Source organism: Cricetulus griseus, chromosome 3 (genome assembly GCF_003668045.3).
Source record: "Cricetulus griseus strain 17A/GY chromosome 3, alternate assembly CriGri-PICRH-1.0, whole genome shotgun sequence".
In the NCBI taxonomy this organism is placed as follows: domain Eukaryota; kingdom Metazoa; phylum Chordata; class Mammalia; order Rodentia; family Cricetidae; genus Cricetulus; species Cricetulus griseus.
The window spans coordinates 90,339,429-90,357,724 of NC_048596.1; the positions used below are offsets into that span (position 1 = coordinate 90,339,429).

At 38.3% G+C, this 18,296-nt stretch overlaps 1 protein-coding gene across 2 annotated transcripts in view; it reads left to right on the forward strand.

Moving 5' to 3' along the window:
- Positions 1–18,296, forward strand: part of Sbf2 (SET binding factor 2) — a 342,185-nt gene that overhangs the window by 268,601 nt on the left and 55,288 nt on the right. For both annotated transcript variants that reach the window (XM_027410074.2, XM_027410075.2), the window contains 6 exons: positions 144–271; positions 1,788–1,963; positions 3,210–3,355; positions 10,935–11,133; positions 14,173–14,369; positions 16,472–16,612. In XM_027410074.2, coding sequence (XP_027265875.1) covers positions 144–271; positions 1,788–1,963; positions 3,210–3,355; positions 10,935–11,133; positions 14,173–14,369; positions 16,472–16,612 — 987 coding nt within the window. The remainder of the gene's footprint in view (positions 1–143; positions 272–1,787; positions 1,964–3,209; positions 3,356–10,934; positions 11,134–14,172; positions 14,370–16,471; positions 16,613–18,296) is intronic.

An 18,296-nucleotide genomic window follows, 5' to 3' on the forward strand; every position in this document is an offset into this window, starting at 1 on the left:
CCCTACTGTGTAAGATTCTAGATCTTGGTGTTTTCTCTCACTGCATCCCTGGCATTGTCCTCTGCTGATACAATTCTTCAGAAGAGATTCTAGACCTTAGCTATAAAGTGCTATTGCTGAGTCTGTGTCCCATCTTCCTACAGTTGGTGAACAGACTGTTGTGCGGAGCTTTCCCATTGCCTCCATCACCAAGGAGAAGAAGATAACCATGCAGAACCAGCTACAGCAGAACATGCAAGAAGGGCTGCAGATTACATCAGCATCTTTCCAGGTACACCATAGTATTTCAGATTTCAGAATACTTGCATAGACTCTATCACTTGAGTGTCCCTAATGTAAAACTTCAAAACCCAACTCACATGGTGTTTTTAGAGTATTTTCAACTTTTTGTTTTCATATACACAATATTCAGCATGTATCAAGAAAGAAAGCCTTCTAATTTAAAAAAAAAATCTTCTACAGATCTAGTGATGTATCTATTTTCTGTGGTCATAGGGTCAGAAGTTAGATGCTAGGGGTAAGAAGGTGAGTGTCTGGGAGGGTTGTCTTTGGCTTTGGATGTGACACTACACTTCAGGATTCCCTTGATCAAAAAATTGATAGTTAGATACACAATGGCTCTTGTTCTCTGACAACTTATTCCTCAATTCCTACTGATAAAACTATAGGTAAAAATAACTGTCCTTTTCAGAAGCAAATACTCTATGGCTTTTTTTGTGGGAAAAGTAAAACTCTGAAAAGTTTAGCTGGAGCTAAGATACTATTGTCAGGAATGACCCTCTATGAAACAGTGACTTTTCCAGAAGCTTTTGACTTACCAAACCTTTAGAAACAGTGATGTGTACTGTGCGTGGGAGAAGGGACCTTTTTTTCCTTGTTTCTTTTTTAATGTCCATGTTTATAATAGTTTGATTTTCCTATTCTTTGCTTCCTGTTGCTGACCTCTCAGACTTGCAAGAATCCCAGTGCTTGCCTCTCCCTTTCTAGTGGAGGGGCCTCACCTCAGGGTTCCTGTGCTCTTTCAGTGAAGCTGCTGGTTTAGAACCCAAACCCTTGTCATATCACCTGACAGCCTTGACTACTAGGGATCTTCTTACTGTTCCAGCTACCAAGGAATTCTATACTTAAATGTTGCCTGTCTACACTATTTGTGATTCTTGTGAAACTGCCTTTTCTATTCCTAGATTTGTTTGTATCTATGGATAAGAAGGAACCCTATTAGACTACGCTCATTCTCTAGATCTAACAGTTGAGAAACAGAACAGACACATTCTCTATTTCACCTAGGTTGATTCCCAGTCTCATTACAGAAAAGATAGTTTGAAAGAAAACCAACTTCAAGAACATAATTTTTCTCGTCAACTGACAGTCTATATTGAAAGTAAACTTTCCTGAACCTCACTTCTAAGCTTTATTTTATTGTATGTACATACACATGCATGCCATAATGTGTATGTAGAGGTCAAAGGATAACTTTGTGGAGTCAGTTCTCTCTGCCCATCTTTACATGGATTCTAGGAATCAAATTCAGGTTGCAAACACCTTTACCTGCTGAGCCATCTGGCTAGTCATACTTTTTTCTTTTAAATTTAAAAATTGTATTTCATATTATCCAAAATCCCTGCAACTTCCAAAATCCTATAACTTCTACAGTTATAATTCTATTCCTAATATTTTTTCTATTTAACATTGTTATTTTTCTGTTCACTTTTGTTTGCTTTCAGTGATGAGAGTATAAGTTGTCAAATTCTTTATGCTTCTGATATGTCTGTCTCTTTTATCTCTAGTTGATTAAAGTAGCATTTGATGAAGAAGTCAGTCCAGAAGTGGTAGACATCTTTAAGAAACAGCTAATGAAGTTCCGTTATCCTCAGTCCATTTTTAGTACTTTTGCTTTTGCTGCTGGACAAACTACCCCACAAATCATTTTACCCAAGCAGAAAGAAAAGAACACCTCCTTTCGGTAAGAGGGAAGATGGGTCTCTTGCCTTCAGCCCTTCCATAGCCAACTGAGAGGAAGTAACCTATATTTCATTAATGATGGCTTTTCTCATACCGTGTGTGTGTGTGTGTGTGTGTGTGTGTGTGTGTGTGTGTGTGTGTGTGTGTGTGTGTGTGTGTGTGTGTGTCTGTGTGTGTCTGTGTGTGTCTGTGTGTCTGTGTGTCTGTGTACATCTGTGAGCCACCTGTGTGTGGAGGTCAAAGGACACCTTGTGGGACTCAGTTCCCTCCTTTCACCATGTGGGAACCAGGGATTGAACTCAGGTCATCAGTAACAAACACCTCTATCTTCACTAAACCATTTTGCTGGTCCTTTCAGCTCCTTCGTCTTCTTTTTGTTTTTGTTTTTGTTTTTGAGTTTTTGGTTTTTCGAGACAGGGTTTCTCTGTGTAGCTTTGGGTCCTGAGATTTTGGATTCTTTCTCCCCTCTCACCCTCTTTTTTGTCAACTCCTAATATTTCTTATCTCATTAATTAAAACTGATTTTCAGAAGGATTCTCAATATCTGAGTTGTTATTTTATCCTCCTAAAGAGAAATTACTCCTTTTCTATACTTGAGCAGGTTTACAGCTAGAGAAAAGGTATCATGCACACCTAAATATCTAAAATATTTCAGAAATGTGTTGCCAAGCATTATTGTCATGTGACCTCAGAGAAAGTTTGATATGAAGGAAGAGAGAGAATTTCAGTGCATGATTGAAGACTTGCTAATGTGATTTATGGGAGCCATGGTGGAGATGGTGGTATGGATAACAGAATAGGCTTGAGAATGCCCAAAAGCTAAACCAGGGGGTTTAAGATTTGAGTAATCAGCTGGGCATGGTGATACCCCTTTTATTCCCAGCACTTAGGAGGCAGAGACAAGTGGATCTCTGTGAGTTCAAGACAAACCTAGTTTACATAGCAAATTCCAGGATCCAGAGATATAAGAGATATAAGAGACCCTGGGGAGAGAGGGAGAGATATTTGTGTCACACTTTAAGTTCTTGTACTTTTTGCCTGAATCAGTGTCCTAATGGCAGTGACATTTATAGGAAAGTAGTTTTCCACAATATGGAAAGTGATACTAAGAAGCTTAACAAAAATATATACCATAGTACATACTGTCCATAAGTATGTAGGTCTGAAGAAGAAACTGTGAGTAATATAGATGTCAAAAGTATTAGTAGAGCCTTTATATTAAAATGATTTTTTCTTGTGTTTATCAGAACTTTCTCAAAAACAATTGTGAAAGGTGCCAAAAGGGCAGGAAAAATGACAATTGGGAGGCAGTATTTATTGAAGAAGAGAACAGGAACAATTGTGGAGGAGAGAGTAAATCGTCCTGGGTGGAATGAAGAAGATGACATTTCTGGTATGTAAGAATTCCTTTTCCATAATTCAATTTTCTTCTTCCTTCTTGGTTTTTTGTTGTTGTTGTTTGTTTGTTTTTTTGTTTTTGAAACAGGGTCTCACTATGTAGCCCTGGCTGTCCTGGAACTTGCTACCTATACCAAACTGGCCTTGAACTCACAGAGATCTGTTGATGGAAGCTTCTGACCGCCAAGACCCACAGCAATTTGGTCCCAAATAAATACACAATATATAATATATAATATAATTATATATTATAATTAATATAAATTAATTATAAACTGTTTGGCCAATGGTACAGGCTTTTTATTGGCTAGCTCTCTCTTAATAATTAGCCCATTTCTATTAATCTATGTATCTCCATGTGGTCTTGGCTTACCAGAGAATGTCCAGGAGTCCTACATTCCCGGTACCTACGTGACATTTCCCTGAGTCTGCCTATTACCTTTCTCTATCCCTGTTTGTATTTCCCACCTGACTAAATCCTGCCCATTCATTGGCTGAAACAGCTTTATTCATCAACCAATAAGAGCAAAGGGGTCAAGACCAGGCTGGAAAAACCCACAAAAACAGCTGACGTGAACAAGGGGTTGCTCATGGACCCCAGACTGATAGCTGGGAAACCAGCATAGGACTGTTCCAGACCCCCTGAATGAGGATGTCAGTTTGGAGGTCTGGACAATGTATGGGGCCACTGGTTGTAGATCAGTATTTCCCCCTAGTACACAAATTAACTTTGGGAGCCCGCTCCACATAGAGGGATACTCTCTCAGCCTAGACACACTGGGGAGGGTCTAGGCCCTGCTCCAAATGATTTGACAGACTTTGAAGATTCCCCCATGGAAGGCCTCACCCTCCCTGGGGAGCAGAAAGGGGTTGGGATAGGGGTTTGGGAACTGTGATTGACATGTAAAAGAAGCTTGTTTCTAATTTAAAGAAAAAAAAGAGAGAGAAACATATATTCACAGCATACACAAAAGGACATCCCCCATCAGAGATCCACTTTTCTCTGCCTCCTGAGTGCTGAGGTTAGGTGTGAGCTGCCATGCTTGTCTGTTCTTAAATGAGTAACAAGAGACTAAGTTGTAGTTGTACATAAACTCTAATGCACAATAGCTGTGAAAACTTTGTGAGTACTTAACAGTTTCTCAGAACTGTTAAGATAAATTTTTACTAATATTCTATTGTTTAGAAAAGATTTTGGTTGACTTGTTTTTTTAATAAAGACAGGCTCTCATGTACTCCAGACTAGCCTTAAACTGACCATGTAACCAAGGATGAATTCCTCATCCTCACCCCCTGAGTGCTGAGATTGCAGGTGTTGCAGGTGCCATCATGCCTGTTTTTGTAGTGCTTTGTGTATACTGTGCAACCACTCTGGCTACTGAACTGCATCCCCAGCCTGATATTTGTTAGTTTATATTGCTCCTTTACTAAGTCACACACCAGCCATCTTTATCTGGGGCTTATTTAAGGGAGAAAGAAGGAAATCTTTCATATAGAATAAAAACAAGGGCATAAGAATCTGTGTGGTGGTTGTGCACCCCTCTAATCCCACACTGGGGAGGTAGAGGCAGACAGATTTCTGTGAATTTGAGGCCAGCCTGGTCTACAGAGCTAGTTCCAGGATAGCCAGGGCTACACAAACCCTGTCTCAAAAAACCAAAACTATATTCCAAGTTGAAGATTGGGGGAACTGAAGGTGAGAAATCATTGGATAATTAAAAAATACCTGAAAAATAATTGTAAAAATACATGTAGTTAGCTAAGATATTCCTCAGCTAGGAAAAAATACAAGAAAGTAAGGTGTCTTGTTGAATGATTTTTTTTCCAATTTTTAAAAAGATTTTATTTATTTATTATGTATACAACATTCTGCCTCCATGTATATCTGCACACTAGAAGAAGGCACCAGATCTCATTACAGATGGTTGTGAGCCACCATGTGGTTGCTGGGAATTGAACTCAGGACCTCTGGAAGAGCAGTCGGTGCTCTTAACCTCTGAGCCATCTCTCCAGCCCCTTTTTTTCCAATTTTTAACCAAGTATTGAATATGCTTTGGATATAATACATAAAATATTATGTAATGGATAGGAAATAATATTGTCTCTTTTTAAATTCAAGAGCTTAGATTCCATCAGTAGTATTTATACAACTAGCACCCTAACAACCTTTTAAAAGAAACCTCATTTTTAGTGAGAATGTTGCCTAAAAAATATTCATCTGGCTTATTAGGATAAAGAACCTACAAGATTTTATGTTTGTATGCTTCCCTGGTGTAAAAAGGAATATACACAGACTTATCCCTGTGAGCAATAAAACGACCTCTGTTGTTGTTTGTTTTACTCTTTTTATTCTTTGGCTTTTTACTCTTTTGGGGGGCTGCCACCCAGCTCCAAAATAAAACGCACAGCGTCATGTTATTTATGAATGCCCAGGCTTAGCTTGGCTTGTTTCTATCCAGCTTTTCTTATCTTAAATTATCCCATCTATCTTTTGCCTCTGGGCTTTTATCTTTCTCTATTTCTGTAATCTTAATTTCACTCTTACTCCATGGTTTGCTGTGTAGCTGGGTGGCTGGCCTCTGATGTCCTCCTCTCCTTGTTCTAGCTTGCTTATAATTTTTAATCTATTTATTTCTTTGTATGACTGTCTATACCCATTTTCTTTTTTCTTAAACCTATGTACATTGTAAAACACACTGGAACCTGTTTGCAGGTTTTTTGATCTGGACTTCTTTTACTTTGTATCTCTAGTCTTTTTGATAGCATGGGCAAAACTTTAAACTGCTAAGCTACATCTGAATCTTCTGCATGGCTCTCAGCTGGCTCTGTACACGTCTATGTTTGTGAGAGCCAAGCCTAAAGCTTGAGGCCTGTTTGTAGGTTCATGACCAGGAACTGCATTCAAACTTCCTAGATGTAGGAAGCTGGTACCTGAGCTGCCATAGCAGTTTTGTTGTTGTTGTTGTTGTTGTTTTTTACTTAGCTTGCTTGCTAGGCCCCCACCTTTTTTTTTTTTTTCACTTAGTTTGCCCTTTCTAGTTAGCACTGCTGGTTGAACAGCAGCACCAACAGAAGAGAGCAAGATAAGAAATAATATAATATGAACTGAACTGAAATGCAACTGGACTGATGAGCAAAGGGGTCCATACCAGGCTGGTGAAACACACAGAAACAGCTGACCTGAACAAGGGAGAACTCTTGGTCCCCAGAGTGATAGCTGGGAAACCAGTATGGGACTGATCCAGAAACCCTGAATGTGGGTGTCAGTGAGACCTCAGAAATCCATGGGGCCTCTTATAGTGGATCAGTACTTATCCCTAGCATAGGAATGGACTTTAGGAGCCCATCCCACATGGAGGGATACTCCCTGAGCCTAGACACAAGGGTGTTGGCCTAGGCCCTATCCCAAAGAATAAGACAGACTATGAAGACCCCCCCCCCATGGAAGGCCTCACCCTCCCTCAGAGCAGAAAGGGTATGGGATAGGTAGGGTGTTAGTTGAGGGGGCAGGGGAGGAGGGGAGGGAGAGGGACCTGGGATTGATATGTAAAATAATTTTCTTTCATATATATATTTCATATATATATGCAAAAAATAAAGAAGCAATGTCCTATTTCTTTTTTCTTTCTTTCTTTTTTCATTCTTTCTCAGGCCCTATGTGAAAATTTGAGAGCCCCACATTAGTATGCCAAAATGTAGTTGGTTTTTTTTTTTTACCTTTTTACTCTTTTAGGGGCCCACCACACAGCCCCCAAATAAATCACACAGAGTCTTAATCTTTCTTATAAACGCCCAGCCTTAGCTTGGCTTGTTTCTTTCTTTCTATTTATTTAATTTTTTTATTAAGCTATATATACATTTACCTCACTCCCCTTCCCTCCTCCCCTCTTCTCTTCCATCCTCCTCCCTGACACCCCCACGCTCTCAATTTACTCAGGAGATCTTGTCTTTTTCTCCTTCCTAGGTGGATCCATGTATGTCTGTCATAGGGTCCTCTTTATTACCTAGGTTCTCAGGGGTTTCAGGCTGTAGGCAGGTTTTCCTTTGCTTATGTCTGATATCCACTTATGCATGAGTACACATTATATTTGTCTTTCTGGTTTTGGGTTACCTCATTTAGGATGGCTTTTTCTAGTTCTGTCCATTTGCCTGCAAATTTCAAGATGTCATTTTTTTTTTTTTTTTTTTTTTTTTTTTTTTTTACCACTGAGTAGTACTCCATTGTGTAAATGAACCACATTTTCCTTATCCATTCTTCGGTTGAGGGGCATCTGGGTTTTCAGGTTCTGGCTATTACGAATAATGCTGCTATGAACATAGTTGAGCAAATGTCCTTGTGTGTAAGTGTATCCTTTGGGTATATACCCAAAAGTGAGATTGCTGGGTCTTGAGGTAGATTGATTGCCAATTTTCTGAGAAACCACCATATTTATTTACAAAATGACTGTAAAAGTTTGCACTCCCACCAGCAACGGAGGGGCATTCCTTTTACTCCAAATCCTCTTCAGCATAAACTGTCATTGGCATTTTTGATCTTAGCCATTCTGATAGGTGTAAGAAGGTATCTCAAGAGTTGTTTTGATTTGCATTTCCCTGATGGCTAAGGATGTTAAGCATTTCCTTAGGTGTCCCTCAGCCATTTGAGATTCCTCTGTCGAGAGTGCTCTGTTTAGATCTGTACCCCATTTTTTATTGGATTATTTGGTGTTTTGGTGACTAGCTTCTTGAGTTTTTTGTGTATTTTGGAGATCAGCCCTCTGTCAGATGTGGGGTTGGTAAAGATCTTTTCCTGTTCTGTAGGCTGCTGTTTGTCTTATTGGCCATGTTCTTTGCTTTACAGAAGCTTCTCAGTTTTAGGAGGTCCCATTTATTAGTTGTTGCTCTCATTGCCTGTGCTACTGGTTTATATTTAGGAAGTGGCTTCCTGTGGCTTGACTTGTTTCTAACCAGCTTTTCTTAAATTATCCCAACTACCTTTTGCCTCTGGGCTTTTTCCTTTTCTAACTTCTGTATATCTTACTTTCACTCTTACTCTGTGGCTGGCTGGGTGCCTGACCACTGACATCTTCTCCTCCTTGATCTATTTGTTCCTTCCTCCCTCCTTTTCTAGTTTCTTCTCTTCCCAGCTTTCTCCTCCTAGTCTCTCTGCCTATCTGCCAGCCCCAACTATCATTTCTTCTGCCTCTCTATTGGCCGTTCAGCTCTTTATTAGCCCATCAGATGTTTTAAACAGGCAAAGAATCATAGCTTCACCAAGTTAAACAAATGTAACATAAAAGAATGCAACACATCTTTGTATCATTAAAACAAATGTTCTACAGCATAAACAAATGTAACACACCTTAAAATAATATTCTACAGTAGACTTGTCATTCCATTGCTGAAATGAACACTTATTGAAACTCTGGCCTACTCACAGTCATATACAAAATATTGCTACCCATAATTATTGACTCTTCTAATTTGAATTATTTCATGGAACAAAACCAAAAAGCAGCAATCTATACCTGGACATGATAGAACATGTGTATAGCTGCAGCTACTCAATAGCCAAAGCAGGAGGATCACTTCAGCTCATAAATTCAAGACTAGCTTGGGAACCATAGTGAGACTCTTCCTCTAAAACTCAAACAATAAAAATCATTACATAATTACTCTACCAAAAGACCGGGTTACCTAATGTTCTTTCCTCCTCTAAAGCTAAAAGGACTGGCACCTCAGTGTGTTATTGTTAAATTCTCAAGCTAAAACACAAAGTCTTATTCTTTAGGGATAATTGTTGGTTTTCATAGTTTTGTTTTGTTTTGTCTTGTTTTAGAAATATAGATTTACTATGTCCAGGCTAGCTTCATACACAGGATCTTCTTCCTGCCTCCACTTCCTAAATAGTAGGATTACAGACATGTGTCACGTGGCACCATAACTAGCTCTTTTACTTTGTTTGGGGCTTTAGTTTTTGTCTGGTTTTGGAGAGGGCTGTATCTTTTGTTGTGTTGAGACAGGTTCTGTATATGTAGTCCTGGTTGTCCTAGAACTCAGTATATAGACCAAGCTGGCCTCAAACTCCCAGAGATCTGCCTGCCTTGAATGCTTTAAAGACATGTGCCACAATGCATTGTCCAAAGGAGAACCATATTTTTCATTGCCTGTTGAGTACATTTCTGAGGCCTTTGAAAGTTTAACTTTTCTTATATTAAAAACAAATAGAAAATTAGGACAGTTTTTAAAATTAATTTTTTGTTGTGGTGACATGCAGTACACATTAGAAATTGCCCTTTTTTAAAAAAAAAATCTCTAAAGTACTTGGTTATTGAGTAAATTCTTTCATATTTACATCATAGAGGAATGTGAACCTGTGATTACAAAGAGTGACAGTTTTTTGTATAATTACATCCTCTAATGAAAGGATTTCCAGGAACCAAGTGAACTTTTCATAGTTTTCCCTCTACTATGCTTCCTTTTTTTTGGGGGGGGGGGATATTTCGAGACAGGGTTTCTCTGTATTGTTTTTGGAGCCTGTCCTGGCACTTGATCTGTAAACCAGGCTGGCCTCAAACTCACAAAGATCTGCCTGCCTCCGCCTCCTGAGTGCTGGGATTAAAGGCGTGTGCCACCAATGCCCGGCTCCCTCTACTATGCTTTTAATTAACCTAGAAATTTCAATATAAATGTATTCTTTTAAAAATAATACAAAACCTTGGATGATGAGTTTATGGTAGTGATCTTATTAAAGATAAATTTTCCTAACAGATTATCTTCTCTTTAAGAGTTCTGTATACAAATTACTGTACGCTAGTATCAATGGACAGGCCTGGCTGAAACAGAAAAATGTGGCTAATGAATTTAAAATCATGTTATTTTTAGCTGTTTTGCTCTTGTTTTGTTTCTCTTAGAGATGGAATCTTCCTGGCTGGCCTGAAATATACTATGAAGACCAGTCTGGCCTCAAATTCAGAGATCCAAATTCCTCTGCCTCCTTAGTACTGGGATTAAAGGTGTGCACCACCACACCAGGTGAATTTTCTATTCCCTTGTTTTTTGAGAGAGGGTTTTATGTAGCCAAGGCTGGCCTTGAACTTCTAGTATTCCTGCCTTTACTTCCCAAATGCTGGGTTTTTTAGGATGCACCTACCATGCCTCACTTTGTTTTTAGAAGTTATTTAAATGGTATTACTTCCCTGATTTTTTTAGTTGTTACTCTTAATATATTTCCTGAGTTCCATTACTGTTTTCATCTATATTGAGATGAATCCCTTGTAGAAATTATATGGTTTAATTTATTATACATAAAATCCTGGTAACCCTAACATAAAAAACTTTTTCAAAAGGAGGTTTTGAACCAGGCATGGCATTGCATACCTTGAAACTTAGCATTGGGGAGGCAAAGGCAGGCAGATCTCTGTGATTTCCAGACAAGCCTGGTATACATATCAAGTTCCAGGTCACCCCAAGCTACATAGTGAGACCCTGTCTCCAAAAAGATGAAGTAGTAGTACTTTTTGTTGTTGTTGCTGCTATTTTAAGTCCTTAACTTTGAGCTAATCATTTTGACAAAACCTGTTTCTGCCTGTCAGTTTCAGATGATAGTGAACTCCCAACAAGTACAACCCTGAAGGCCTCAGAGAAATCCACAATGGAACAGTTGGTGGAAAAAGCATGTTTCAGAGATTATCAGCGCTTAGGTTTGGGAACCATAAGTGGCACCTCCTCCCGTTCAAAACCGGAGTATTTCCGAATCACTGCCTCCAATAGGCTGTATTCACTGTGCAGGAGGTAAGTGTCACTCGGCTCCAGAAAGAGACCTTTCTTTATTTCCCATTTGAATTTTCAAAGTATTCCAGAACAAGATCCCAGAGATGTGTAGACTTAAGAAATACGTTTTATGTAATATGAGATGGCATCCCACTGGTATTCTCAGAAGAAGTAGATTACTGAAAAGTACCTCTGCTATAGCAGAAGGTGACAGTGCTTGTTCCCTCTGTGCAGTTTCCTTATTTATCTCTCTTTTTGTATTTGTCTGTTTTCCAGCCTGTGTGTGAAGATGACCTAAAGTAAGAATAACATATGCAAAACATATGTTGTTTGTTGTTGTTGTTTAATAAATAGTCCTGGAAATACATACATACACACATGCATACACACACACACACACACACACACACACACACACACACACACACACACGTTTCCTTATAAGGAAACATTAATCTTGACTACTGGCTTACACATAAAATCTCAATTCCCACTGATTTATAGATTTACATATAAAATGTTTTTAAAATAAAGCTGCTATAAAATTGGAAAATAGAATAGCCAGGCAGTGGTGGCCTACACCTTTAATCTCATCACTCAGGAGGTAGAAGCAGGCAGAGTTCAAGAACAGCCCGGTCTACAGAGTGAGTTCCAGGACAGCCAGGGCTACACAGAGAAACCCTGTCTCAAAAAAAAAAACAAAAAAAAAAACCAGAGAATATTTTTTCAAGACCTTGAGATAGGAATAGGTTTCTTGGAACAGGAAAAGTGTTACCATAATGTATGATGATAAATTATAGCACCTTCACTTCAGAACTAGCATTAAGAAAGTGAAGAAGATCCAGAGGCCAGTTCACACCTATAATCCCAGCATACTAGAGACTGAAATAGAATGCTCTCTAAATTCAAGGACTGCATGGGCTACAGTGAGAACATGTCTCAAGAAAAAAGAAGGAAGGAAGAAAAAAAGGGATAAGGAGGGAAGTTAAAATGATAACAGGAACTTTTAATAAACATTCCATAAGAAAGTAGTTACTTTGGTGGGAAAAAATTAAACACACAAAATCATCTATTCAATAAATGAATAAATGCTTGAGAAGACTGATCCAAAAAGAAGAAATGTGTCCCATAAATATATGAAAAATGTTAATCATCCTTAATCCCAAGAAGAATGCAAGTTAGTGCATTATGATTCCATTCCCAACTAGCCAGGCATTGGTGGCGCACGCCTTTAATCCCAGCACTTGGGAGGCAGAGGCAGTTGGATCTCTGTGTTCGAGGCCAGCCTGGTCTACAGAGCGAGTGCCAGGACAGGCTTCAAAGCAATACAGAGAAACCCTGTCTCGAAAAACCAAAAAAAAAAAAAAAAAGAAAAGAAAAAAGAAAAAAAATATTCCATTCCCATCCCCTGTCAGAATGGATATTAACAGGACAATGAGTAGCAATAAATGATGGTGAGGATTTTAGAGGGGGAACCCTTTTATCCTGATGGTGAGAATATAAAATGGTGTGATCACTGTGGAAATCAGATTTGAGGTTCCTCAAAATACTAAATAGAATTTCCATTTGATCTAGCTGTACCACTGATGGGTATAAACTTGAGTGAATCTAAGTCAGCCCACTACAGACACATTTGCTTGTCCATGTTTATTGCAATACTGTTCACAATAGCTAAAATATGGAACCAACCTAGATGCCCATCACAGGTGAACAAAGAGAATGTGGTAGATATACACCATGGAATTTTATTCAACTTTGAAAAATGAAATATATCATTTGTAGGAAAGAGGATGGCACTGGTGAGCATCATGTTAAGCAAAATAAACTATACTTGTAAATACAAATATCAAATTTTCCCTAATATGCAGAATCTACTTTTACATACATACATACATATGACATGAAAGTGAAAGTACTAGTGAGGGAGAGGAGTCTTAAAGAGGGAAGTAAGGAGGGGACAGGAGAAGGCAATAGAGGAAGACAGAGTACTACATTTTCTCTTAGGAAGGGTGTGTGTGACCTGAAAGCAGAAGACACTTGGTGGGAAGGCAATGAACAAGAATAGGGGGGAATGTCAGAGAAGAGTGGGGGTGAGGTATATACAACCTTATTAATGTACTTAACTTCAGAGAACTGTATTTGTGAAGTGAATAATAACATGGTAAATTTTATGCCAAGCATATTTTACCATGATAATAAAAAATCACCAAAAGTTTGCTAGATTCGTGTCAAGGAGTTAACATAAATGTGATTATTCAAATAAAACACATTGCTGTCTTCTTTCACTTACAAATTATGTACTCATACAATTCCCCAGCATCCTATCCTGAACTTTGAGACCCAGTCTTTAAAAATGAATACATAAACATGGAGATATGTTGTATGAAATTCTGAGAATTAATTTTAAGTTTTTTTTATTTAAAAAATTTATCATAACACGGACTTGGTGGCACACACCTTTCTTTAATCCCAACCCTTAGGAGGCAGAGGCAGATGGATCTCTGTGAATTTAAAGCCAGCTCAGTTTCCATCAAATTCCAGGCTAGCCAGGGTTACATAGTAAGTCCTTGACTATAAATAAATAAATAAATAAACATCATTATGTAGTGTTAATGAAACAATTCAACTTTTTCTGACCTTTGAACTTTTTGTTGTCATTCCAAAAATCATTTTATTTTGATTTTTAACCCTTTCACTTCTCAGGCAGTCTACAGTTCTGTTGTCATTGTTGTGAGTTGTTGACAGTTTGACTTTTTCTCGTAACACAGACCTTTAATCTAGTACTCAGGAAAGCAGAGGCAGATGGATCTCTGTGAGTTCAAGACCATCTTGTCTACATAGCAAGTTCCAGGCCAAGCAGGGCTATATGATAAGACCCTGTTTCAAAAAAAAAAAATTGAGTTTAAATGAACTTCCATATTTATGATACAGCTCCACCAGTGTGTTTCTGCATGTTCAAAACTCATAGTGACATGCTATTTATACTTTTATATTATATTGCTTCCAATGTTTCTTACCCTTCTCCCAATCACTCTCTTTCTCCCCTCTGCATTCCTGAAGCTACCCTGGCCTTTTAGTCATACCTCAAGCTGTACAAGACAGTAGTTTACTAAGAGTAGCCCGCTGCTATCGACACAATCGCCTACCCGTCGTATGTTGGAAGAACTCAAGAAGTGGTACTCTGCTCCTCCGATCTGGGGGATTCCATGGGAAGGGAGTTGTTGGTCTTTTCAAATCACAGAACTCCCCTCAAGCCGGTAAGCATCTCTGTACAACACAGCTCTCACTGAAGAGTACTCCTAACCCCCCACCAGGCACAGTGTCTAAGCCTGTGGACTCAGCTCCCTGGGAGACTGAGGCAGGGTCTTGGATCCCTGAAGGTTGAGGGCATCCTGAATGCCACAGTGAGACTGGAGAGACAGCGTCTTCCCAGAGGTAAAGGGAGTAAAACCTGGGTCCAGATGCCTCTCACCACACCCTTTTCCCTGTGCCAAAAACAGAATATACAAAGTTGGACTTAAGTGAAGACAGCTGTGGGCATGTGGGATTCCATGTTGAATTTAACATCTTATTTATTTCTTAGTTTTTCACAGATAATAGTCTTTGGTTCTAGGCTGTTTTCATTCTGGCAGACCAGAATACTCATTGTTAGAAACTAGATTGTACCAATCTTTGCTCTTTTTTCTGAAAGGCATCCAGATAAATTTAACAGCTGCATAGGTAAATAGGGATTTTGTCCTGTGTGGCATGTGAATATACACAAATGGTAACAGTAAACTCAACCAGAATGCAGCTTTAGTCTCAGACCAAGAATTTTTCAGGAAGCTAGTGAAGTAGGAAGTGATATTGTCCCTTGTCCCAGGGATATTTGGGAGCACCATGACCAGAATAATAATGTCTTGAGCTATAGTTTGCTGAGTTTTTTTCATAGTTTCTAGTTAAACTTTGGCCCACTACAGTCTTAGATATGATTTGGAGAATAACATTCTTCTTTAGAACCTAAAATCTTTGGTCAAGAAGGTAGAAAAGCCATGTGGTTTTTGAGATCTCTGTTTTTATCTACTTCCCTCCTGAAAGTTAGCCAGTATACCCCCTCATAATTTGCTTGATTGAGGGCATCATGCACAGTACTGTATTGTGCCTGGCTTGGCATTTCAGCAGTGTTTTAAAAAAGGAAGCTCATTTTACCACTTTCTGTTTTGGAGAGTTCTCCCAAGCCAATGTGTGTATATTAGAGCATAAGCAGATACAACTGCAGACAGCCTGTGAGTTCTGGAACAGTGGCAAGATACAATGGGGAAGTTAGTCCTTAGTTCTGATTTGTCTGATAGGAATTTTACTTTTATATTCCAGTATGCATTTTATATTTCTGAATAAATTCATTTGCTTATTCTGTTTTGAAGTTTTTCAAATTGGGATGTGCCTTCTAATTGATGTGATCAGAAAGAATAGTGTCATAGCTGAAAATGGCATGTGAACCTTATATTTGATGATGTCTTAGAGCAGATAAAAATAATGATAATTATTTTCTGTTTAAGGTATAAGAAAATGTATGGTTTTGTTGTCCTTTTAGGACACCTCTTCCAGATGCTTGTGCCTGCCAAGTATGTAGTACCCACCTGTAATCCCAGCATTTGGGAGAGGTGGAGGCAGGAGAAGCAGTATTTCAAGGTCAGCCTAGCAGCTTAATGTCTTGGAGGCTAGTCTGTACTACATGAGCCTTTATCAAAAATTAAAAATAATACATAAATAAAGGTCCTGAACCCATTTCAGTGATTCAGTTTTGCTTTACACAAACTAGACCCATATTCCTGGCTGCCAACTATTTGCTTTATAGTTGTTTGTATTTGTGCCTGATTTCTGCCCCTTAATAGGAGCAGGACATGTGACTTAAGTGGCTCCTATATTCCTCCTATCTTCCTCTACCCTTCCAGGAACAGAGCCCCAGTGCCCATGTCACCTGTTAAACCTGTTAAGACATTCTCACCTCTGCCTATTCTAGAATGCCAAAGAAACCCACTCTATCCTCTCTGTACCCACACAGTAGCATGGGCAATATGCGAGGAGACCATCAAGGAGATGTTATTTGTGGATCTTCATTTTGATTCTATCAATACACTTATGTTTAGAAGGCGAGTCCTGTGGGGCCTTTTATGGGAGAATCATGAGCAGTTGAGAAGTAGATATGTTGAAACCAGCATCAAAAGACAAGCTACATAATTGATCAGGCTCTAAATCTAACTGGTTTCTATATTTGGGTGTGGTAGCATGAAGTTATATAAAGAAAGTATAAGCAAATATAGTTAAGCTTATTTTATTAACAGACTTTTATTTTATATATTTTTCTTTTGTATTATAGTTTCTACCTCCTCTTTAGAATCTTCCAGTAGCATAGAACAAGAAAAGTACTTGCAAGCCTTATTGACTGCAGTTACTGTCCATCAGAAACTCAGAGGCAACAATACCCTGACTGTCAGACCAGCACTTGCTCTGTCCCCAGGTAAGAGCTGATGATATTCTCTTGACAACTACTCTGAAAAGGTAGTTTCTGTTTTTGAAGTTAATCTCTTTATATAAATGCTTTTAGTTACTTCAACATGACTCCTGAAAATTTTTACCCTGCAAGGCCATAACTTTACCTTCTTTTATTTAGAAGTCAAAGTACCACTGTTTATGTCTAGTAATTAATAACTATGTGTAGAGATCCAATTATTTTCTTTTAAAAATAGTAATAAAACAGAAGTTATCAAACATAAAGTAACCCCTAAAGTACCAGAATCTACTCTACATAAACCTTAACATATTATTATGAAGTCAAATGTATAAACTGAAAATCTGATTAATTAAATGTATATTGATTAAAAATTATCATATAAATTTGAAATTCCAAAAATTTCTTTAGCCTTTTAAAATTTTGTAGTAGTTTGTTTTCTGTAGATTTGGATAAAGCCATTAAGACTTGTACTAATATTCTGTTTCAGTTATCATGTGATGGAACCCCAAAGGGTTCATGTAGAGGTAACCCTGATATGTTAGACAGGAGCATGTGACTTGAGAAGTTGGTCTCTTTGGCTTTATCAGCTATCTGAATTACTCAACATAAGCAGAAAGTGGCTTTCCTTGCAAAGTAACACCATGCATGCTTTGCTTCATTTATCATTGGGTTCTCTGATTGCACTTGCCAAACCTAACTCTACAATCTTTCAAATATGTGTTATCTCTGGTGAAATAATAACATAGCTGTGTTATCTCTAATAAAGCTTTTGGGGATTTAAAAAATACAATGTTTGGCAGCAATTAGACTTGCTACACATGAAGATAACTTTTTGTCATTTGAGTAATGTTAACCTGAACACCATGGTTTTTTTTTTTTTTTTTTTTTTTTGGCTGACTTTAGGGACTGAAAGGAGGACTTCAAGAATGTCCACTGTGCTTAAGCAGGTAGTGCCAGGACATTTGGATGTAAACCCATCCAATAGCTTTGCTCGAGGAGGTTAGTAATTTTATAACTGAGCACTGATACTAGCTTAACAGAGGAGAACATTCTTCAAGATAGTAGATGTTTTTAAAATCAACTAATCATGTTTTTTAGTTGTTCTTAATTACCCTTCTCCAATGAATGACCAAATTTATTCTAGTAGGATGACATAAGTGTTATTCCTTATAGAACAATGAGTATAATTATTAATGGTGTCTTGCATATTGATGAATTAGAGAGAATGAGGTGGTAAGATAATTATGTTTAAATGGTGACAGCCCGCCAATTTCACAGGGTAAAAAGACTACTTACAAAATTAGAAGAGATACCAAGCTGAGCTGTGTCTCCAGAACCTTTAATTTTACTAGTCTAAGTAAGCTAAAATGATATCTAAATTTCCCTTTTTTGCTCTCACTGCACATAGCAACTGGAATGAGGAGATAGAAGAGAGAGAAGTAGTCACTTCACTCTTGTCTCTGCAAGTCACTGCGAGATTCTTTTACTCTGCAAACGAAATTCTAAACCAGGCGTCTTGACTGCAAAGTTCTGCTGCTCCACAGTGGAGTTATAATCATAGATTTTTCCTCTTGCTCCTATACAAGGATGACACTCCTTGAAAACAAGCCACCCACATGATCTGGTTCTGCATGGACATTGTCAGTCATTGTCAGAAAGACAATTCCTTTCTTCCCAAAAATAGTACTTT